This window comes from Diabrotica virgifera, chromosome 9 (genome assembly GCF_917563875.1).
Source record: "Diabrotica virgifera virgifera chromosome 9, PGI_DIABVI_V3a".
NCBI lineage: Eukaryota > Metazoa > Arthropoda > Insecta > Coleoptera > Chrysomelidae > Diabrotica > Diabrotica virgifera.
Genome location: NC_065451.1, coordinates 155,812,305 through 155,836,682, shown reverse-complemented (window position 1 = coordinate 155,836,682; position 24,378 = coordinate 155,812,305). Strand labels below are relative to the sequence as shown.

The 24,378-nt window shown below is 32.5% G+C and overlaps 1 protein-coding gene across 1 annotated transcript in view; it reads right to left on the bottom strand.

The window, feature by feature from the left end:
• Positions 1-11,843: 11,843 nt before the first annotated feature.
• LOC114342101 (fibrillin-1) overlaps positions 11,844-24,378 on the bottom strand; it is a 423,761-nt gene continuing 411,226 nt past the window's right edge. Inside the window, exons 17-19 of the mRNA XM_050661746.1 lie at positions 14,774-14,876; positions 13,379-13,524; positions 11,844-12,308 (exon numbers count right to left, since the gene is read on the bottom strand). Of these exons, the coding sequence (XP_050517703.1) occupies positions 12,150-12,308; positions 13,379-13,524; positions 14,774-14,876 (408 nt within the window). The 3' untranslated portion in view covers positions 11,844-12,149. The remainder of the gene's footprint in view (positions 12,309-13,378; positions 13,525-14,773; positions 14,877-24,378) is intronic.

Genomic DNA, 24,378 nt, shown 5'->3' with positions numbered 1-24,378 from the left:
GGTAAGCAGAATTGCTACTTTATTTTTTAATCAAAAGTTATTCGGGTTCAAAAATGGCAATTTTTCGATTTTTTGAAAGTTCAACCGCGGTTATCTCGAAAACTATGCATTCTACGAAAAAACTTGTAGGAATATTTTTTGCTTAAAATGGCCCAAAAAATACAAAAAGATGTTTTGTTTTGCGAGAAATCGCTGTTATGTAATTCCTCGAGTTCTTTGTCTATAACAATCTTATCGACATCCGGATCAACTCTTACCCAAAAAATTCGTATTCTACGGGTCAAAATATATAAAAAAATCTTATGTAAGTCCATCTGAATTAAGGAGGCCGTTGTACCCCCCCTGGCGACAGGACTAAAAGGTATGGTTGTTAATTTGAATTCTCTATTCGATATCTCGGGAGTTTTTAGAAAACAACATAAATTTGGTTTTTTTCTCGTTTACCACAAGTCCTTTTAAAACACTGCACCATGTCTCTCATACTTCTGTCCACTATAACTATATCGTCAGCGAATGCGAGAATTAGCGTCGATCTATTAAAATAGTTCCATCCATTCTAATATTTCGTGGACAGGAAACATCCTTGCCTCAATTGCTTTGATGTTTAAACAACATATTAATTTCTTCATTCCGTACCATCATTTTTTCTATTATCCGAGTTAAGGAGCAAATGTGGTCAATAGTGGATCGATCCATATGAAATCCTGCTTGTTCTGCTACTTCAGAATCTAAATTTTCTTCCTCGATTGGATTCTTCAAAACCTTTCCATATATTCTACTCATAGGTCGAGTTACAACCAGTGGCGTAGCTAGGGTGGGACGGAGGGGGCGGTCCACCCCGGGTGTCACCCTTTCAGGGGTGATACCCGAGAGACCCGATCATAAAAGAATTAATCGCTAAGTTGTATCTTTACGCACTTTACAATCAAAATATCATTCGATATTATTTTGTAAACACACGAAACCGAGAAAAGTCGTGGTCAAAGAGTCATTTCTTGGAGTTGAACAATTAAAAGGAAAAAAGCAGTTGATCTAAGGAACAAAATTATCAAAAAGCTTGAAATTCATGGTTTATATAATATAAAGTGCGGTTCACAGGAATACGATAATACAGCTGTTATGATCGCCGTACATGGAGGAATACAATTAAGTATTAAAGCAACAAACAAAAATGCCATTTTCTTTGGATGTATTGATCATTTAATTACTCTATGTGGCCAGCAATATTTTGTACAAAATACATCTTGTGTAACAATTCTCGGAATTGTAAAGGCAATTTTTAATTTTTTTCTGCTTCCACTAGCTGCTGGGAACTGCATATTAAACACAGCAAACCATCCCTTAAACGACTTTTCACAAAGAGTTAGAGTACTCACTATGCTGCAGTTAGTGTTGTTACTGCAATTGAGGAATTATGTCATCAACAAGAAAATTTAGACACCAGAGGTGCTACACATAACCTTATGCCCGCTATGTGTAATTTCCAGTGATGTGTACTGGTAATTTCACATATCTTTGTTATCTTTTCTTTGGAATGATGTACTAAGAGAAATAATTTTTTGTCAGATTGAAGAAAAACGTAATGATAAATTTTATGGATGAAGAAATAGATTTTGTCACGAAAAAATATGAGGACGACGACTTTTCTACTGAAAAACGAATTCGACATTAAAAACAAATGGATGGTGAGTTAGCTACAAATACAGGACTCACACTTCGAGCCTAACTTCAAAAGCATATGTTTGAATGTTTTGACCTATTCAATGTTGAACTCGAAACCAGATCAAAGTCCATTCATGATGTGGCTTCATTGTTCAAGATTGTGCAGACACACACTTTGCAGTGAACAGTTGAAAGTAGCTGTTTCAACATTTTGTGACTTTCAACATGAAGAGCTATCAAAAGCAGACCATCTGCTGGAAATACTAAGGGCTCAGAAGACATTTACAAGCGGCCAATATTACAGCCTCTAGATAGTTAGCTGTATACTTTTTAAAAGTGATTGTGGAGTGGGTTTTTATGGAATCCCTTCCAAACTTAATGGTTGCTTTAAAATTGTTTATGACCATGCATTTGGGTATCGGCTATTTCATGTGAGAGAAGTTTTAGTAAGCTAAAATTAATCAAGAATTACTTGCGAGCAACAGTGATGCAAACAAGGCTAAACCGCGGTTTATTAACTATCCAACATGAAGCAACACAAAACATAAATATAGAAAATGTGATTTCAGAGTTTGCTACTAGTAAAGCTAGAAAAAAAATATTTTAGTTCATTCACATAAAGTAAAACAAAAAATAAATAAACTATTATAATAATTCTTTTTTTTTGAAGTTATACTTCTTTACGCGCGATAGAGGGTGAATTTTAATAGGATTAAAACCTTTGATCCCGGCGCAGTCGCATTACAACTTTGTTCTGATTGGATGTTCAAATGACATGACAAAAATTATCCTATATGGCAAAACAAAAAAGTTTATAATTGTAGTGATTTTTAAATAGTTTTTAAAGCAACAGGTACGTAATAATTGTAAATGTATCATAGGTACCTACCAAAATACATAGTATGTAATATCATTTGAACTATCATTTGAACCTACCAAAATACATAGTATGTAATACTTTTATTTACATAATTTGATTACCATCAAAATTTCTATCAATATTCACCTAATATATTGTTTTCTTACTCTATGTTTTGTTTTTAATATTTCTTTTAATTCCAAACAATTTCAATTCAAAATCAAAATAATTTGATTTACATAATGCAAAAATGTCAAAAGTTTAATCCGTTTAGTTAGTCGATCTTCGCACATAATGATACACTGTCTCCGTGGCGAAGCGTAAAATGCGAGTGAACCCCAATACAACGCCAATACCAGCCGCGCTGGTAAGTTGGTTCAAATCCCAATAGAATCTTTTATTTTTTTATTTTTTTTTTATACATTTTATGATTGTAAGTATATTTATTATATAATTTTATTTTCAGAAAATACGTATTTAGTTAAAAAAATTTCCGACAATTAATGTTCAGAAATCATTTGTGGCATTTTTAATGTGTTTGTGTGTGTTTTATTCTTTTATTATTTTAATTTTTGGCACTGTTTTAATAAAAATGTTTGAGAAGTATTAAGTATAAATTAGTTTTATATTTAAATAAAATATAAATAAAAAGTATATCAATTTCGTTTATAATTATATAATCATATAATAGAAGTATAACGTCTTACGTGCGTACAAAGTACACACATATTCTTTTTTTCATTAACTATAATTTTTTCATTATTCAAAACATACGTATAACGGATTTTCGTTGATTTTAACAATCTTTATTTTTAGGATTTGGGGTGACACCATCGATTACCGCCCCGGGTGTCACCCACGCCAGCTACGCCACTGGTTACAACACTGCCTGGGGTAATTGCGGGGGGGATCGAGTAGCTCTGCGGTTATCACAGCCGGTCCCAAGCCCGGATAAAATGTGGAGGGTGATTGGCAAGGTTAGCCACCTACCAATCGTAAAACGAATACTGCTCAAAGAAACAATGTGAAGCTTCGGAACCGGATTGATAATATGAAGACGACCACGGCAAGAAATAAGGACAAGAGAAAAACCTCCTAAACCCAGATGAGAATAACCACTTGGAACATAAGATCGCTTAACACTAGAGATCAAGAAATAACCCAAGAGCTAAAAGAGAAAAAAATAGATAAATGCGCTCTGCAGGAGACCAAAGAGAAAGGAAAAGGCCAGTCAAAATTGAGCGAATATATTCAAATCTACAGTGGAGTAGCAAAAGAAAACAGGGCCAAAGAGGGTGTAGTCTTACTAATTAACCAAAGATACCAAAATAACATCAAATAGTGTCAACATGTATCAGAAAGGATTGTCGCAGCAAAAATTAGAATGGAGAAGGAAGACCTGAACATCATCGGAGTATACGGCCCAGAAAATAGTAAGCCCCAAACAACAAGGGAAATATTCTATGATCAATTGAAACAAGTAGTAGATCAAGTTAGAGGAAAGTTGATAATACTGGGGGATTTTAACGCTCGAATAGGCAACCAAGTAATACCTGGAATTAAACAAAAACATAATGAGAATGTCAAAAACGAAAATGCAGAACTGATGATAAACTTCTGCACAAATAACGAACTTAGAATAAACAACACCTTTTTTGACCACAAACACCAACACAAATATACATTCAATAATACCCGTGGACAAAGATCTATGATAGATTATGTTGTAACTAACAGAGATATACATCCATCAAAAATAATTGACGTAAGATGCCTCAACTCAGCAGATATAGGTAGTGACCACAGCCTAGTATTATGTAAAATTAGAATCACCATGAAATGCTTCACACCTAAGAGAGTGGCACCAACACAAACAAAAATCAAAGTTGAAGGACTAAGTACGGAATCCACGCAGGGCCGCCGAGAGGGCGGTACAGCCGGTACATTTTACCGGGGCCCGGGGCGATGTAAGGGGCCCGGCGTCGACCAGACCAAAGACGTAATTTTTCCCGTTTTTTTGCTCTTCACTTTATGTCCATAATGCGTTTAATTAGATAATACTCGGCTATATTTAATATTATGACATTTAATCGATTGTGTTTAAAATTTTAACAGCAATAAATCACAGGAGTCAAATACTACAGAGCAGTCAGATGGTATAGATATGGAGATTAAAAATATATCAGGACTTCTAGAATATGTACAAAAAATCAGAAGAATCTATATTGAAAATCTAAATTAGCTACCAGCAATTATGGAATAAATCCAGAATTTACATCAAATAAATAAAAACGGCGCAAAAAGCCTATGAGATATTTTGATAATTTGCCTGGGCCTAGTTAGTAGTGATGCGACTAAAAATTTTGAGCCCGACGCAATATTTCTCTGGGAAGTTTTTTTAATATTGTCATATAATAAGCAACAGCCAGAATATTTAATGCGGAAAATAAAATTCATTCGCTGTTTAATATTTTATGGATATTACGATATAAAGATGACGACAATATTAAGAAAAAAATTGATATATGTATTGCGCGAGTTTTATAAAGAAGACATCAGTGAAGAAGTGATAGATGATTTTTTTCATTTGAGAGGGATATAATATGTACAAGGATAATATTGGTGAATCTCAATTTTCTCCAATACATTTGCTTAATAAAATTAAACATCTCAAATTTGAATCGTTATTGTGTTAAGAATATTTTGCACATTACCGGTGACAGTCGCAGAAGCATAAAGATCCTTTAGTTTTCTTTTCGCATAAAAAATGCTATGAGGCAATGATAGCTACAATGAAACAGGATCGGTTAGCTGCCTATCAAGTTTGTGAATTGAGAATGATTTGGCAAAATCATGCAATTTTTCGAAAATTAGAGACTTTTTGCCAATTAGAAAATTCGAAAAGCACCAGTATTTTAAATATTTTCACTATTATAAATATAATCAAAATTTAATCAAATTTATATTTGAAATGTTTATTATTATTGATAATTTTATTTCTATAAAAATTAAACAATTCTTTTCGCTCTTCACTTTTTGCCGGGGGCCCGCCCTTCACGTTTGCCGGGGGCCCTCCCTTCACTTTTTACCGGGGCCCGCTCATCCCTTTCGGCGGCCCTGAATCCACGTACTTATATAGAAAAAGAATATCAGAGAAGATTGCTGATATTGAAATACTAGAAAACGATAACATCGAGGAAAGCTGGGAAAATCTCAAAAGTAACATAATTAACGCAGCAACAGAATCACTTGGAGAAAGGAAAGTAACGAATACCAATATACCAAAAAAGAAAACTCCATGGTTTCGAGAGGAAGTGAAGATAAAACGTGAAGAAAAGAAGAAAGCCTTTTTACAATACAGAAGACAACAGACACAACAGGCATACAACCACTATAAAAGAATTAGAAACGAAACAAACACTTTAGTCAGACAAATAAAAAGAGAACACTGGGAGAGTTTCTCAAAGCAGATGAAACACGACTTCTACGGAACACAAAAAGAAATATGGAGAATGATCAGAGGACAAAGAAAAGAGATGAACAAACTAATAAAAACGAAACACATTCAGAAGGAAACTTGGGCAGACTATTTTCGATCTCTGTTTGCTAAAGATAACGATAACGAACCACCAACACCTGAAGTGACAACAAACGAAGAAATAAATATTGAAGAAGCAGAGGTAACGGAAGCGTTATGGAAATTAAAAAATAGAAAATCACCAGGAGAGGACAGAATATCGAATGAACTCCTAAAGTATGGAGGACAAGACCTGACCAAACAATTATTAAAACTAATCCAAAAAATAATAAAACAAAACAGAATACCACAAGAATGGAGATAGCATCCTAATACCTCTCTTCAAAAAGGGAGAAAAATCGGACCCGGAGAATTACAGAGGAATTAATTTAACGACACAACACTAAAATTAACGACCAAAGTGATAACAAACAAACTGAATAAAATTATAACATTACCAGAAGAACAACAAGGTTTTAGGTCGGGAAGATCATGCACCGACGCTATATTTATAATGAGGTAGATTCAAGAAAAATCGTTAGAATACAACAAACCGGCATACTTATGTTTCGTGGACCTTAAGAGGGCATTTGACAGGGTTAAATTAAAGGACGTTATCCATTTATTGTACGCAAGAGAGGTACCTATAGGAATAATTAAAACGATCGAAAATATCTACCAGAACAACACAATATAAGTAAAAGTAGATGAAGAACTAACGGACCCAATTGGAGCTGGCAATAGGATAAGACAAGAACATTCCCTGAGTCCTCTGTTGTTCAACCTGATCATGGACGAAATAATAAAAAAAGTAAGAACAAAAAAAGGATACCAAATGGGAGAAAAACAACTTAAAATAATCTGCTATGCAGACGACTCAATACTAATCTCTTAAAGTGAAGATGATTTAGAACGTATGCTGCACGAATTTAATATAACCGCTAGAAAATTTAACATGTTAATTTCCCCAAAATGACTAAATGCATGGTTATAACAGCAGATCTAATAAGGTGTAAATTAGAGCTGGAGGGTCAAATAATAGAACAAGTTATGGAGTTTAAATATCTAGGCATCACACTATGCAGCTACGGAAAGCTCGAAACAGAAGGGAAAGATCAGGTGAATAAAGCAAACAGAGCCGCAGGTTGCCTGAATGAAACAATATGGAGAAATAAAAACATCGGAAAAGAAGTGAAAGGCAGAATTTACAAAACAGTCATCAGACCAATAATGACATACGCGGCAGAAACACGACCTGATACAGACAGGACAAAAATAATGCTAGAAACAGCAGAGATGAAAACATTGCGAAAAATCGATGGTAAGACGCTGTGGGATAGAGCTAGAAGTGCAGATATACGAAGGAGATGCAAGGTGGACAACATTAATAACTGGGTGAAAAGCAGAAGAGTAGAATGGAACGACCACATAAGCCGAATGACAACAAATAGAGTAGTAAGGACGGCGCGAGACGGTTCCCCAATAGGAAGACGATCAGTGGGAAGACCACGAAAAAGATGGAATGACAACTTACCGGAGGCACATTGAAAAAGAGACAGAGTAATGTCTATATAAAAAGAAGAAGAAGAAGAAGAAGATAGAGTTACAAATATTATTTGGTAATTTTCACAGTTTCTTTTATCTATCTTTATATGTCTAGCACTGAGATATGCTGTTTTAAATTCCATATGAATTTCGCTTGTGTTTAAGCATTCTTGAAATAGTTGCCAAAGATATTCGTATAATTTGTTCTTTCAGTACTCAAACATTTCTCCGGGTATATAGCCCCTGCTTCAGGTGCTTTGTTCCTCTTCAGCTGTTTACATACATTTTTAATTTCTTCTTATTATTGTAATATTACAAAATTAATACAGTCTTATTGGTGAGCCTAATACTACAATTTTATCTGGGTTCTGTTTTCCATGTTCTTGAAATTCGATTCGTGTCTATATCAAAAGTTCTTTGAAATACTTTTCCCAGTGTCCAGGTTTTATGGGCTTGTATTAGATCTTTATTCTTTTCTTTTCTCAATTTTTTTATCAATTTTCAGCTCTTTGTGCTTTTGTTTCCTCCTAGATAAGTACTTATTCGTTGGCAGTTTCCTTCCTAAGACTCGTTCTTCTTCTTAGAAATATTTTTCATACGTGTGCTTCTTTTTCTTTATGTTTTTGTTTTGTCTTTGAATGATTTTGAACTTACCAGGGTGAGTCATGAGGAACTGTACATACTCCTATCTCGTATAGAGGCTCCTATGGGGAATAACAAATGGCCATTAAAAAGTGTCTGTGAAATTTTTATTCGTCATAATTTTTGAACGGTCAGATCGATGTGTCTCTTATTTTGGTCAATCGTTACACTATTACCACCTAATCAACTGATTTATTCAAACTAGAAAAAAATCAGGCCCGGCTTTAAAAAATTAGTTCGTTTTTGCCTTAGAAAAAATTTCACCCTGTATACGCTTTTTGAAATCTCTAATATGAATTTAACAAATTAGACAAATATTCAATAAAAATGGCATATTTATTTTTTACCCACACGATTACTTAATTTTTTATAAAAAAATCAAATTTGACTATGAATAATTAAAAGTTTGGTAAAGTGAACCATAGATTTAAAAAAATTAACTGTTATTACAAAAAATAATTTGTTTTGAACAAATATTTAATTTATGTTACCACCCAATCAACTGATTTATTCGAACTAGAAAAAAATCAGGCCCGGATTTAAAAAAATTAGTTCGTTTTGGTGTTAGAAAAAAATTTCACCCTGTATACACTTTTTGAAAACTTTAAAATGAATTTTACAAATTAGACAAATAGGCAATTAAAATGGCATATTTATTTTTCCCACACGATTACTTAATTTTTTATAAAAAAAAATCAAATTTGACTATGAATAATTAAAAGTTTGGTAAAGTGAACCATAGATTTAAAAAAATTAACTGTTATTACAAAAATTAATTTGTTTTGAACAAATATTTAATTTATGTTACCACCCAATCAACTGATTTATTCAAACTAGAAAAAAATCAGGCCCGGATTTAAAAAATTAGTTCGTTTTGGTGTTAGAAAAAAATTTCACTCTGTATACGCTTTTTGAAAACTCTAATATAAATTTTACAAATTAGACAAATAGGCAATTAAAATGGCATATTAATTTTTTCCCCACACGATTACTTATTTTTTTATTAAAAAATCAAATTTTTCAAAATCGGAATTTTAACCTAAAAATGAAAAAAAAAATTAAATCACGGTTTAACTCACTACAACTCTGTTCCATTATAATATTTTTTTTTTCTGAAATTTTTACAGCACATACCTCTTACCATTGCGAAGACTATGAAAATTGTTGTAGACTTTCAGTCTTCTTCTCGTAAAAGTTATGAATTTTTAAACATTAAAGGTGCATATTCGTCAATTGCAAAGTTAAATCGCAGAAATTAAGTGAAAAAATTTAAAATTTATCTACTTGATCACGTCTATGTTAAACTATAGTGTCCAAAGAGATGTGTTATGGGGAGGGAGTTTTAGATCTAGAAAAAAGATCTAGTGTTATAGAAAAAAAAAAAGAATGTGTGTGTACTTTGTACGCACGTAAGAAGATATTCTTGTATTATATACTAGGTAATTTAAACGAAGTAAATATACTTAAAAGGTTATTTGTACTTATTTTATTTAAAAATCAAACTAACTTTCTTATCTACCACTTTCAAAAAAGAAGAATATCTTCAAAAATTATATAATAATATACTTACAATCATAAAATCTATAAAAAAATAAAAAAATAATAACTTGCTTGGGGCTTGAACCTACTTCACGTCTACCGCGCCGTACAAAAGTTGACGGCATTTCAAACTGCACCACATTCGCGCATACGTCATGTGGGAATACACACAAACTAAACGTTTACACCATAAATTTATATGAATTTAATAAAATTATTAGTTTGATTTTTGTCGAAATAAAATACAACAAAATATAGAGTAAGAAAACGATATATGAGATGAAGATTTGTAGAAAGTTTGTTCGTAATCAGATTATGTAAATTAAAGCATTGCCTACTAATAGGTAACTACATTATTTTGTTTACATTTTCCAAATAGATAGGTATTGAAACTATTAGGTATTTCCAACTGAAACATTTAGAATTACGTACCTGCGGCTTTTCAAAACTATTTAAAAAGTCACTATAATTATAAATTTGATTTTATTTCTGTCCACACATCAATAAAAACTAATATTATACAATATTTTTGTTTACCGATAACCTCCATATTGAACAATTATTGACAGATCATTTCAAAATTTCAACACCTAATCAGAGCCCGTATAACGATTAATACCATACTGTCGGTGTGCGCATGCGCGCGGATCAATCAAATTTTACCCTCAATCAATTCGCCGCTAAAGAAGAATATCTTCAAAAAAAATGGTGAAACTTTTAGTTTTAAGAAAAATGTTTAATTTTTTTTATTTTTATGGTAAAATTGCGATTTTGACAAATTTGATTTTTTAATAAAAAATTAAGTAATCGTGTGGGGAAAAAATAAATATGCCATTTTACCTGCCTATTTGTCTAATTTGTAAAACTCATATTAGAGTTTTCAAAAAGCGTATACAGGGTGAAATTTTTTCTAAAACCCAAACGAACTAATTTTTTAAAACCGGACCTGATTTTTTTCTAGTTTGAATAAATCAGTTGATTGGGTGGTAACATAAATATTTGTTTAAAAAAAAATAATTTTTGTAATAAAAGTTATTTTTTTTTAATCTTTCGGGTTCACTTTACCAAACTTTTAATTCATAGTCAAATTTTATTTTTTTATAAAAAATTAAGTAATCGTGTGGGGAAAAAAATAAATATGCCAGTTTAATTGCCTATTTGTCTAATTTGTAAAATTAATATTAGAGTTTTCAAAAAGCGTATACAGGGTGAAATTTTTTCTAAGACCCAAACGAACTAATTTTTTAAAGCCGCACCTGATGTTTTTCTAGTTTGAATAAATCAGTTGATTAGGTGGTAATAGTGTAACGATTGACCAAAATAAGAGACACATCGATCTGACCGTTCAAAAATTGTGACGAGTAGAATTTTCTGTGAAAATGCGAAACTCACCCTGTATATTATTAAACAATGGGAGCAGACACTTTTTAATGGTCATTTGTTATTCCCCATAGGGGCCTCTATATAAGGTAGGAGTATGTACAGTTCCTCATGACTCACCCTGTATATTGTTGGTACAGTTATATTTTACATTCTATTTTTCATCTTCTGCGCTATCCCACCAGAATGGTTTATTTACCTTGGCTTTTTTCTTATTTAGTATTCCATTTCCATTGCTTCATACGCTGCTTTCTGTAAACAGTTTTTTATACGTTCGTATAATTGATTCATATTTTTTGGCGCGAGAATTTGTAGTTTATCATCCAATCTCCTTTTGAATAATTCTTGGGTACTTTCCTCATCTAGGCTTCTGATATTGTATCTTCGTTCATTCTCTTTCTTGTCTTCGAATTGGGAAGTGTATTTCTGAACGTAGTTATCATTACCGCATGTATTGTACATCTTACTTTCAGACTCTCAGTCGGGTTTTTGTTTTTACAATATAATGGATTAATAATTTTATATTCCTTGTTTCCTGAATCCACGTATAGCTGTGTATCAATGTATGTGGGAAGTTATCCATTTAAAATTCTCAGTTGATTCTTGTTGCATACATCTATGAATCTTTCACCATTGTTGGTTGAACGGTATCTACCTTTTATTTAACATAACAAAAAAAAAAAAAATAACAAACACATCTACTGATTTATGTTTTAATATAACTCTCAATACAAAATATAGTTCAATAACAGTTGGTGATAACATTTATAAAATGTTTATAATATATATTTTTAAAACGTTATGGCAAATGTTCCAATCATGTACAACTCAACCTAAAAATTATGTATCTAAAAACATTTGTCAATTGAATAAAGAAGCCACAATGGTATCACAATCTATGTTACTATGTATATATACAAGGTGTTAATAAAAGTAAAACTAGACTGCTATCATGTTTAACTCTTCCACCGAAGATACTAAGTATCTTTGTTAATATTTGGTGTTTCATCTGCTCCATTTGAAAAATACTCTTCTATTACTTCTCGCGTGTGGTGGTAATCGACTCTCTGAATACACCTTGGGTATTTGGAAGCTTTGTGGCTCTAAGGGTTTTGTTACCTTCACGTGGCGCCAGTAGCAACCAGCTTCACTGGTTATCATGTTCTACAAATGTAAATATAAATTAGATATTATACCCGTGGCGGATCTACGAGGAAGAAAAATTGGTGTAAATTCCCCTCCCCCTTCCCTAACAAGGCCACTTCCTATTTAAATGGCTTCCCATTCAAATGGCACATAAATAAAACTGCAGGTATTGGTCACATAAAAAACGCATTAGATGGTAGAGACACATACGTAGTATCGACAAAAGGTCAATGTGTGAATTCTAATTATTAATAATACCATCCCTGGGTGTGAAAAGTGTTTTTCCTTTTTCCATCCTTGCTCGTTTTGATTTCGTCATAATCTCGCTGCTTGTTAGGATTAGATAGTTTTTAGTTTAGGATTTGGTGCTGGCTAAATGGGCATAGCTCCCAAGGGCCAAAAAAAAATAATACCGGACTTTACTTATTTGAAATAACGATAACAGGGGAAGAATACTGGGCGTGTTAAGAATTTGAGTTAATTCCAGAATTCTTCTTCTGCTTCTACGGGACTACAGCCCAAATTGAGCCTGGGCCTCCTTTATTTTTTGCCTCCACCCTTGCTTGTCTGTGGCTGCTCTTCTCCATACACGGACTCCTAAAAGGGCTTATGCGTCGCTATTTACTGTGTCTTTTCAGCGCTTTCTTGGCTTTCCAACCGGTCTTTCTGATTATATAAATCTTCATTTCGTGAATATATCAATTTGGTTTCAGCAATATGGAGCATCCCCTCAATAGCTTCGAGGCATTCGTAAGTTTCTCGAAAATATATTTCCAAATCGTTGGATTGGAAGAAGATGTATCTTATGGCCAGCAATGTCCCCAGATTTGATACTGCTAGATTATTTTTATGGGATTTTTTAAAAATCAAAGTTCATGTAAATAAGCCGCAGACTATCCAAGAATTTAAAGACAAAATTACAGAATGGATAGCGCTAATTTCTACGGAACAGATTACAAAATCTTAGATGAATCTTTATTCCGAATGCATTTCTGTTTACAAAGACAAGGTGGCATATTGAACACCATCATATGATGGCTATGTATATGTATAATTACAAATCACATTAAGTTTTAAAATGTACTTACATTATAACGGTCCGGATTATCAGACATAAATTGAACACCACTAGGGCAGATTAGGACAGCTTTATATTTTCCAGCGGTTCTATGACTTGTGTAAGTTGCTGAGGTTAGTGGCTCAATGGAGTTTGATTGCACGTTGTCCAGATCATCTAAAAATATTAAAACATAAATATACTCACAGCTTAAGTGGATATATTTTAAACCAAGAGCAAATCGTTTAAGAAAAAAGACATTACATAATTCAAGCGACTTTGGAAGTAATGTATCAAGAAGACCATGTTGAATAATGTATAATATATAGGGAGTAACAAAAATGCAGGTCATAAATTAAATCACATATTCTGGGACCAAAAATAGTTCGATTGAACCTAACTTACCTTAGTACAAATGTGCACATAAATAAAGTTCTATCTAAGAGAATTTTTATTGAAAATAAACATGTGGCATTCTTATGGCAGGAACATCTTAAAAAAATAACAGTGAAATGTGTACACCCCATAAAATTTTTATGGGGTTTTGTTCCCTTAAATCCCGCCAAACTTTTGTGTACGTTCCAATTAAATGATTATTTTAGTACCATTAGTTAAACACAATGTTTTTAATTGCCTCTTAGTATTTTTTCGATAAGCCAGTTTTTATCAAGATGCCGCTTCTTTTTGAATATGCTTACATAAAAATATTATGGGGGTTGTGTTCCTTTAGACCCCTCAAATGTTTGTATACGTTCCAATTAAGCTGTTATTGTGGTACCATTAGTAGTTAAACACAGTGTTTTTAAAAATTTTTGCTTCTTAGTATTTTTTTCATAAGCCACCTTTTATTGAGATGTTGCTTCCTTTTTAATATGTTTCAAAATATACCTAAAAATGCAAATATGTAATAAATAAATTTTCAGATTATTACAGGTCTCTATAATCGTACTTAACCATATACAAATATGTGGTGGATTCGATAAATATTCAAAATATCTCGATAAACATTGGCTTATCGAAAAAATTCTAAGAGGCAAGGAAGTTTTATAAACATTGTGTTTAACTAATGGTACCAAAATAATAATTTAATTGGAACGTACACAAAAGTGTGGAGGGGTTTAAGGGAACAAGACCCCAGAATATTTTTATGGAGTGTACAAATTTCACAGTTATTATTTTTTAGTATATCCCTGCCATAAGAATGTCACATGTTCATTTTCAATAAAAAATCTCTAATAGTTTTCGTTATAAGTATTGAAAAAAATCGATTTTCATTATGTAACTTCAAAGGGCTGTAAGGTTTTTGTGCACATTTTGTACTTAGGTAAATTAGGTTTTTTATGACCCGCATTTTTGTTACACCCTGTATATAAATGTAAGATTTCCCAGAACTTTCTGAAAAATTTATATAAAAAAAAGTATATACCTCGAACATCAATACTAAAATGACAAAATGCTCTGTTTCCAGCTTCATCACTTGCCACGTATGTAATATGATGAAGGCCAGATCCAAATTCACTGCCAGACTCCTGAAAATAAAAAAGTTTGTTTTGAGGCTTTATTTAACTATGTTGAAATTAACTACTTGATGTAACTATGTTTAGTTGATTAAGCTATTAGTATGATAAAATACATTAGGTACATTAAATTTTGTTTTTCACCAGTTATTTATGAATTAGGACTGATCAGAATTCTGATATTCCTTCTATGTACTACGTAAAAAAAATTGGTCGTATTTTTCTTTATTCAACTAAAAATCGTAAGTGAAAAAAAATAAGGGTCAAGGTGAACAGAGAATTGGAAAATATGAAAGAACGACAAAAGAAATAATCAATATTTATGTGTTAATAATAAACAAAGAGAAAGGGCATAGCCGGGTAACAATGTTAAAATTGCCCCAGTGGAAACTTGACCCCAAATTTTGGGGTATTGTTCGGCATCACAAAAGATGAAGATTCACCAAATTTTAGCCCAAAATATCGACACATAACCTCAAAATCCAATAAAACGTCAAAAATCATTTTTTGGGCATAACTCGCTTAATTTTTGACCAAAAAATATTTCTTTTTTTTTAAATTAAAGGTTTTTCTGTGCTCTACAACATTTTTCAAAAAAAAAAAAGTTGGCGGGAAATTCAAATAGATTTAAGCGTTTGAAAATTTTAAACGCCCATAAAAAAATAACAAAAAATATGGATCGCTCGAAAAAAATATATATAGTGTACGATCACCAAAGCTATGTTCCAGAATTTTTTCAGAATTTTTAAAGTGGTACAAGGGAGTTAAAAATCAAAAAAACCGGTTTTTTACCGTTTTTTCGCCGTTTATTAAGTCACATTTTTAGTCAGAGATGCGCTACTCTTTTGAAAAATATTTGAGTAAATAGCTGACAATAACATCTTTAATTTGGATTCCGGATGAACCATTTTGGACCCTTAGAACCAGAGTTATGGTGATTTAAAAAGGCAAAAATCTGATTAGAACCTTCGATTCTCCGGCGCTTTCACCGTTTCTTCGCTGTTTTTGAGTTATACTTTTAGTTAGAGAGACGCTACTCTTTTGAAAATTATCCGAGCCATCAGTTGACATCAATACCTTTAATTTGGACCCAGAATGAACCATTTTGGATCCTTAGAACAGGAATTATGATGATTTAAAAGACGAAAATCTGGTTAGAATCTTCGGTTTTCCAGATATTTCGCCATTTTTTCGCCGATTTGTGTTACATTTCTAGTTAAATTATTATTCAACTAACTTTTTTCAAAAACTGAAATCAAGACCTTAAGTTGAACCCTAGATTTGGCCCTGTGAACCACTTAAGCTAAGCAATATGAATCGAAAATTGATAATTTGATAAATAAAAAGGTTTTGCCATTTTTTTGTTATTTTTGCTTTTTTAATGCGTATTTAACTTAATCTTTTACATTAAAAATTGACACGAATTATAATGTATTTGTTCACACTCATCATTCCACCTTGCATTTTTTATCTTTATTCATTCTTACTCACACACATACACATACACTTATTTATTTATGAAGAGTAGATCATCTCTAGTCTTCATCACTATCTTCTTCGATAACTGGATACACACCATCTTTTTCATAATATTTGGAAAGTTTATGTGCAGGTCTCAAAATTTTTGATTCATATCTAGCAAACGAGAGATAGTATATAACTGCAGCGACGTGTGAGCAGCAACCTATTGTCCGTAATCCATTGGCACATTGACAGCAATAGCGTAGAATTCCGTTGTAACCAATACTATTTGGGCTATAATGAATAAAGCAATTGTACGTTTTTCTCGATATATGTCGAGACCTCACTTGTACTTTAATTATCTCAGGAGTTTCCTTCAAGTAGTCAATTTGAATGTTGCCATCTTCGTCCATCATCTCAGCTAAGTATGAGATTGTCTGTTTAAGTTGATAGGTACCTGTAAAAAATACCTTTAAATCTTCTTCCGTTAGCTCCGGAAAATCCAAAATTTCACCCGATGTCAATTTTCGGAATGGTACTTTCCTTCGATTTAATCTTTTTGAATCAACTTCAACAGCCAATGAATTTTCCTTAAGACTCTGCTTTTTAATTTGCTCTAAAACATTGTTACTTGTAGATAGTTTTGAAACGCTTCGTTTGCCAAATTGGTTTACTAAAAATCCAGCGATTCGACAATATAGTCCGGCATTGTGAAGCAGTTTGTTGTCAAATTGGTGGTGAAGCAATTTGTACTTCATTCCAATGATCCCATGGACTGCTTCAACCACCCAGCGAATTAACGTAACTTTTCGTGACTCGTTCGATTCTTCTGCACTTAATTGATTTCGTTTACCCTTTAATGCGGGCATAAAAACTCTATACTGATGCTCTTCTAATTTATTTTGTACATCACGAAATCCTCTGTCAACGAAAAATGCATCATTTTTCTCTAACAAAGCTGATAGACCAGTTTCTTCCGAAATTATATCTTCCATAATCTGAGCATCATTCATGTTGGCAGTATAAGGTCCCATGATATCGACGATGAAACCATTGGTAGTACAAATCGTGAAAGGCTTAGTCAAAGGGACTTTTTTTTGACCCGAATACGACTTCCTTTGGTAATCGTTGTTGCTACTCTTTTGATGACGAAGATAAGTCCCATCGCAAACTAAAGAGACTTCATCGTCTTTAATTTGATGAAGCTCTTTAGCTATAGGAGCAGTATTTTCAAGTATTAGCTGTCGAGTGCATGATTTGATACCAAATCTTGTAGGTAGTACGTCGATCTCGAATGACTTCAAAATGGAATCAGAAAAATCAGAAACTTGTTGTGGACGTTCTAATCCTAATACAGAACGTATTATTTCATTTGATAATCCGGTTCTCATTCTGAATAAAAAAACGACTACAGCTTGCGTTACCGTACGATTCTGAGTATTTCTCATCGAAGTCATCATGCCTTTTAATTCAATTACTTGCTCCCATGTGAGTCCTGTAAATTCTTTTAAGCGCTCTTCTGATAAAGTGTAGTCACCAACTTTATCAGTAAGCTCCATGTTAGCAGAAACGCTTAAACATTCTAAGAGTTTTGACACCTCATTCACTTCGACATTACTTGAAGATGAATATACCAATACTGGAAAATTACCAATGTCTTCTATATAGAATCGCTTTTTTATTAAATGATCTGAACAGCAACGATTACCGTTTGGTATAAAAATCCTAGTTGCTAAAAACACCTGCTTTCTTGCTTCAAATGGGACTAAAACTGTCCTAGAAATTTTTCCACATATGAAACATTTACTGTGCGTAGCTATGGTTCTTTGAAACGGTAATGAAACATATTCAATTTCTTTTTCTTCTTTAACATTATATTCAAATACTGAGCCAGAAGACTGTGAAAAAGCGGATGTAGTGGCGGAAGATTCTTGGCTGCTTTTTACTTCTTGGCTACTTTTTACCTCTTGACTTTCACATTTTACGTCTGAAGTCGACTTTGAATTAAATGAATACCTCGTGTAGCATTTTCTACATAAATAGCTACCTACAGTACATGCGACATCAAAAAAATCAGATAATTTTTCAGCTTCGGATTCTGATGTTACAATCTTCTTACTTCCTGGGACTTTATTGGAAAAAATCCCGCAACTTACACACTTTTTAGTTGCACTGCCAGAAGACATTCTGAGTCTGCAATGAAACATTTTTACATATCAAATGCACTGGAAATCTAAAATTAGCATTAAAAAAATTAAAAGTAAACCTTAATAAAATAATTTTGCAAGACTAAAATATATTACACATTGATAAATAATAAATATTTTTTTCGTACCCTAAAATATATAGTTTTAATAAAAAATGAAAAAAAAAATAAAAAGAAGCATTTTTTAAGTTCATTATAGTCATTCATTAGGTTTAAATATCTGGGCAAGTTACTAGATGAACATGTTCGATGGGATTATGAATTAAATCATAAAGTAAAAAGGTTTAAAAACACTGTATTTAATGTCTCTACCACTTTTTACCTAAAATGTGTCAATTTGAGTTAACAATATCAAAAAACGGGCTTAAAACTCCAAAAAATGAAAAAAAATCTATTTTTAGACTCCTATTTGACCCACTTAAAGGGGTCCAAAAAATTTGAAAAAATTCACGGATATTCAGAAGATGCCATACAACATATTCCACCACTTTAAGACAAAAATTTTTTTTTTTGAAGATTAAATGTGTCAAAGAATCACCCATATATATAAGAATGGATGAATATGTCCAGGATAATTTAAAATTATGGAATTTGCAAGAGATAATTTCTAGTCTATAATATATTTATTTATTTGTGTATTCCAAAATATTTTTATATATACACGCTAAACCTTAAAGCGGAATAATTACAGTCTAAAATAATAATATTGATTGCATGCTTTATTTATCAGAAAGTACTTAGCGAAAACTGGCAGTATTGTTGTAAGAAGTTAAAAACATTATTTGAGTAAATATTATTAGAATGTATCAAAAAATACCTTTAAAATGGTTATTTTATTATAAGTAGGACATGTATAACTTTTATACTTCACCGGTAGCTAAAAATGTTTATATAAAAAATCAAAAACCTTCTATTATTAATAAAATCTATTTTCTAGCCAATATTACAGTCTAAAATAATTATATTCCTTGCATGCTTTATTTATCAGAAAGTTCTTAGCGAAAACTGGCAGTATTGATGTAAGAAGTGAAAAACATCATTTGAGTAAATATTATTAGAATGTATCAAAAAATACATTTAAAATGGTTACTTTATTATACTATTAAAATACATTCTAATAATATTTACTCAAATGATGTTTTTCACTTCTTACATCAATACTGCCAGTCTTCGCTAAGAACTTTCTGATAAATAAAGCATGCAAGGAATATAATTATTTTAGACTGTAATATTGGCTAGAGAATAGATTTTATTAATAATATAAGGTTTTTGATTTTTTATATAAACATTTTTAGCTACCGGTGAAATATAAAAGTTATACATTTTCTACGTATAATAAAATAACCATTTTAAATGTATTTTTTGATACATTTTAATAATATTTACTCAAATAATGTTTTTAACTTCTTACATCAAAACTGCCAGTCTTCGCTAAGTACTTTCTGATAAATAAAGCATGCAATCAATATTATTATTTTAGACTGTAATTATTCCGCTTTAAGGTTTAGCGTGTATGTTCTTTCTTTTATATAAAAGTAAAAAAAAACATCATGTCATTTTTTTGCATTGTTCCTCCAATTATACATAAATATTGCATATGCATATATACAGTGGCGTCGGGCCGGGGGGGCACGGGGGGGCACGTGCCCCCCCAACATTATGCAAAAAAAGAAAAAAATAATATAAATTATCTTTAAATTACGTATATGTATACAGTAAAAGTTACGAATGAATAACTAATATAGATCCCCCGTTAGTCTATTTTTCTGTATGCATCTAATTTGATTCTGTGTGTGTAAAGTATGCGCGTGTTACAACTAAATTTACAAGTGCCGGTGAGCCGACTCTGGCCGGTTGCGCCCGAGCTGGAGCAGCCGATCGAATGCACCCGAGCCCAGCCGACGCCTGGCGGAGGGATATCATACCAGCTCAGTGCGCGTGTGTTGTGTTGTGTAGGTGGTCGCCACGTTTTATTCGTTCAATAAGCTTATTGTTACTAGCTGAGCTGCTATTGTTTGTGTAATTTTTGCGGATGTTCGTTTGTTATCATGTCTAAGAAACAGTCCTCTGTACTAACATTCTTTAAAAAACTTGGAAATTCAAGTGAAAATGTAAATGAAGATAGACATTTAGCGGGAAGTAGCACTGGAGGTAGCGTTGGTGATGAATCGCCATCTTGTTTACGCCCAGATCGTGATGCTACATTCCAGGGCGAAAGTAGAGATCCTTCATTGGGAGTACAAAGTGCAGATATTGCAAAAGGAGCATTTCAGCCTGTTGATTGTTTTAAGGTAAGCAAGATTCAATCCAAATCGAGGCAGTTCAAAGAATCCTGGTACAGTGAATTTAATTGGGTCGAATATAGCCCCATTACAGACGCTGCATTTTGTTACCCATGCCGACTATTTTGTCAACATAAGTCTGGTCGCGGGGAGGAGTCATTCACTAAACTGGGCATGAACAATTGGAAGAAAGCTTTGGAAAAATTCAGGAAACATGAGAAGAGTGAAATGCATCAAAAATCTAAACAGTTTCTCAATGAGTATAGAAAAGCAGGAAGCACGGTAGCAGATTCGTTGTCCTCGGCACATACTAAAATGGTTGAGATGAATAGGAGGTATTTAAAATTCATAATTGAAAACATCCTATTCCTTGGAAAACAGAATCTTGCCTTAAGAGGACATGATGAGAGTACTGCTTCATTTAACAGGGGGAACTTTATAGAACTGCTAGAACTGAGATCTACTGAAATGGAGGAAGGAATCCAAACATTAATGAAATCCCCAGTCCATTCATACAAAAGTGCCCAGGTACAAAATGAGATAATAGATTGCATAAAAAGTGAAATGCTTCAACAAATTGTCCAAGAGGTGAGTGAGGCTTTGGCCTACTCAATTATTTGTGATGAAACTACGGATATTTCAACCCGTGAACAGCTTAGCATTTGCATTCGATACATTACTAAAATAGATGGACACATTAAAATCAATGAAAGGTTTTTGGGCTTCGTTGATGTGTCAGACACTACTGGTGAAAATTTACATCACACTATTAAACAGTATCTGCAGCAGTTGGGTATAAGCTTAAATAAAATGCACGGCCAGGCATATGATGGAGCTAGTAACATGAGCGGCAAATTCAAAGGTGTTGCCTCAAGGTTCCAAGAAGAAGAGCCTAAAGCTTTGTACACACACTGCCATGCCCACTTGCTTGATCTGGCTGTTCAGAGATTTTGTGAAGAAATAAGACAGCTTCGGAATTGCTTATCCATAGTAAATAACCTGTATAACTTAATTAATGCATCAGCTAACAGGTTTTCAATATTTGAATCAATATGTAAGTAAAGCGGAGAAACAAAAATGAAAAGACTGGTGAGCTTGTCTCGAACTAGATGGACAGTTCGACACAAAGCAATCCATGTAATTCTAGAGCAGCTCCCTGAAGTGTACGAAACTTTGGAAGTTATTGCAAACGATGTATCAAATCGTAAAATTGCAGCCGAAGCTGATGGTCTAGCCAAACAAATCAGCACATTTGAATTTGTATTCAGTTTAAAACTATTGCACAGCGTTTTGAGTCAGACTGATATACTCTCCAAAGAACTGCAGAGTGAATCTCTTGACATTTCTAAGGTTTTTGCAAAAGTTGAATCAGTCATTGACTGTTTAAAACTGGACAGAAATGATGATGGCTTTATTCAGATGTGGAATGAGTCAGAAGAACAGTGTAACAAATATGGTATGAAAGGTTTGTCAGTTGAAAGGCCTTCACTACCACGCAAACGGAAGATTCCGAAAAAACTTGAAGCTAGTAGTAGCTCTTCAGATGCTGCATTTCATCAATCACCTGAACAGATGTTCAAGACTGACATTTACTTTGCTGCTTTAGACACAGTAATTGTAAACTTGCAATCTCGTTTTTCCAAGAACGATTATGATAAAATCAACTGCATTGCCCAGTTACTATTTAATTGGACCGAAATTGACAACAACGCTGTTATGGCAATCCAAAAGTTTTATAACTTGTCTTTAAGTTTCTCTGCACATCTTAAGTTTTTTCACTGTTATGCAAAGAACAATTTTGTCAAAACAGACAAAGCAACCACAAGAGTAACGTTCCAAGAGTTGGCTGATTTTTTTATTGAGAATGATCTTCAAGCCAGTGCACCAGATGTTTGGCAGCTACTAGAAATATCACTTTCGTGGCCTATCACAACAGCAAGCGCAGAAAGATCGTTTTCTACACTACGAAGACTAAAGACATTTCTTCGAAGCACCATGACAGAAGACCGCTTAAGTGGGCTTGCCCTGATGTCTATTGAGCAAGAATTGACGTCTGAATACATGAAAGATAAAAAACTAGATCTGTTAGTTGACAGATTTTCAAATCTAGCCGATAGGAGGCTAATGCTTCATTAGAACTAACGAAAATTGGTTCGTTGAAAACCATTACTGTAGTTCTGTTCACCTGAAAACTTTGTCTTGTACACAAATTTGTTTTTGTGTTATAAATGTCCATGCAGTTATGTCTAGAATAGAATAAACTTGTATATTTTGAAATTGAGTCTTTTTACAATCCATCAATATAGTAAAAATTGATTAAAACCAATGTTTAACAAAAATACACATATACTTTACTTTAGTTCTTAAGTGGTAGTTTTCAAAAAAGTTTCCACGGGACCACCACTCCCCCCCCCCCCCCGTAGACCCCGTGCCCCCCCAAATTATTAGGTCACGCTACGCCTATGCATATATACAAGGAGTATATTATACTATGGATGATTCTCTGATGGGACATAGCACTGGTTCGCAATAAGAATAAGATCAAATAAAAACAATTGCCACAAAATCAAAAATATTTCATAAATAATGAAATAAGAGTAGAAGATAGATATTCAATAACATACTGCCAAAAAAAAGCAAAAAATTAAAAGTAACAAATACTTCAGATCTTTATCTGAATAAGTAGAATGCTGTTATTAAAACTATTTTGTGGTAAAACTATTTATTTGAAATTCAACTGCTCAAGAAGAACTTTTCTTTAAATAATCTTGAATTTTTTTCAATGCATAATAATAATGTTTTGAATATTTTAAGAGTGTAATCAAGAACAAAATTTTCAACAGCACTTCAGCTTTTCATTCACATCTTTTTTTACGTTGACATTTAACATTGTAAAATTTTTTGATGGACAATTTTTTGATGTCAAAATATTCATCTTGCTAAGAAGCTTATAAAAACTAAAATCAGTATATATTTCAAATCATATTTATTGAAATTTTATTTTCAAGAAGTTAATTTTATATTATGAATTACAATAAATAAATCTTAAAACTTCTTTTAAGTAATATTAAAAACTCTTCATATATATTCAGAAGTATTAAATTATTCTTATTCTTTACTTTTAGAATGAATAAATTCTTAACCTTCAAAATGATGTAAGAACTACAAGTATACTTACAAGTAAGATTGTCTTAATGCACTAAGTTTTCATTGTATATACACTTTCTTGATCTTTTTTGTGAATATTATTTATAAAAAATGTAAACGATTCACTTTTATATTATTTTACTAATGAGTCAAACTGAATACAAACAATCACAGTTTAATAATTATCAAACACATGTGTTTGCTGGTTAAGACTCATACACGCTACGTTTACACGGCGCATATATTCGCGGTGTGCAAGTACTTGGAAAGGGAAACGAGAAACGACCCTGCGCGAGTCGCGGAGAAATATTGCAACTATCTTAAATAATTCATATTGTCAATTGAAATTGTCAAATTGACGTATATTTCATACCTTCTGTCAATGAAGCAGAAAAATTATATATTGCTCCACAATATT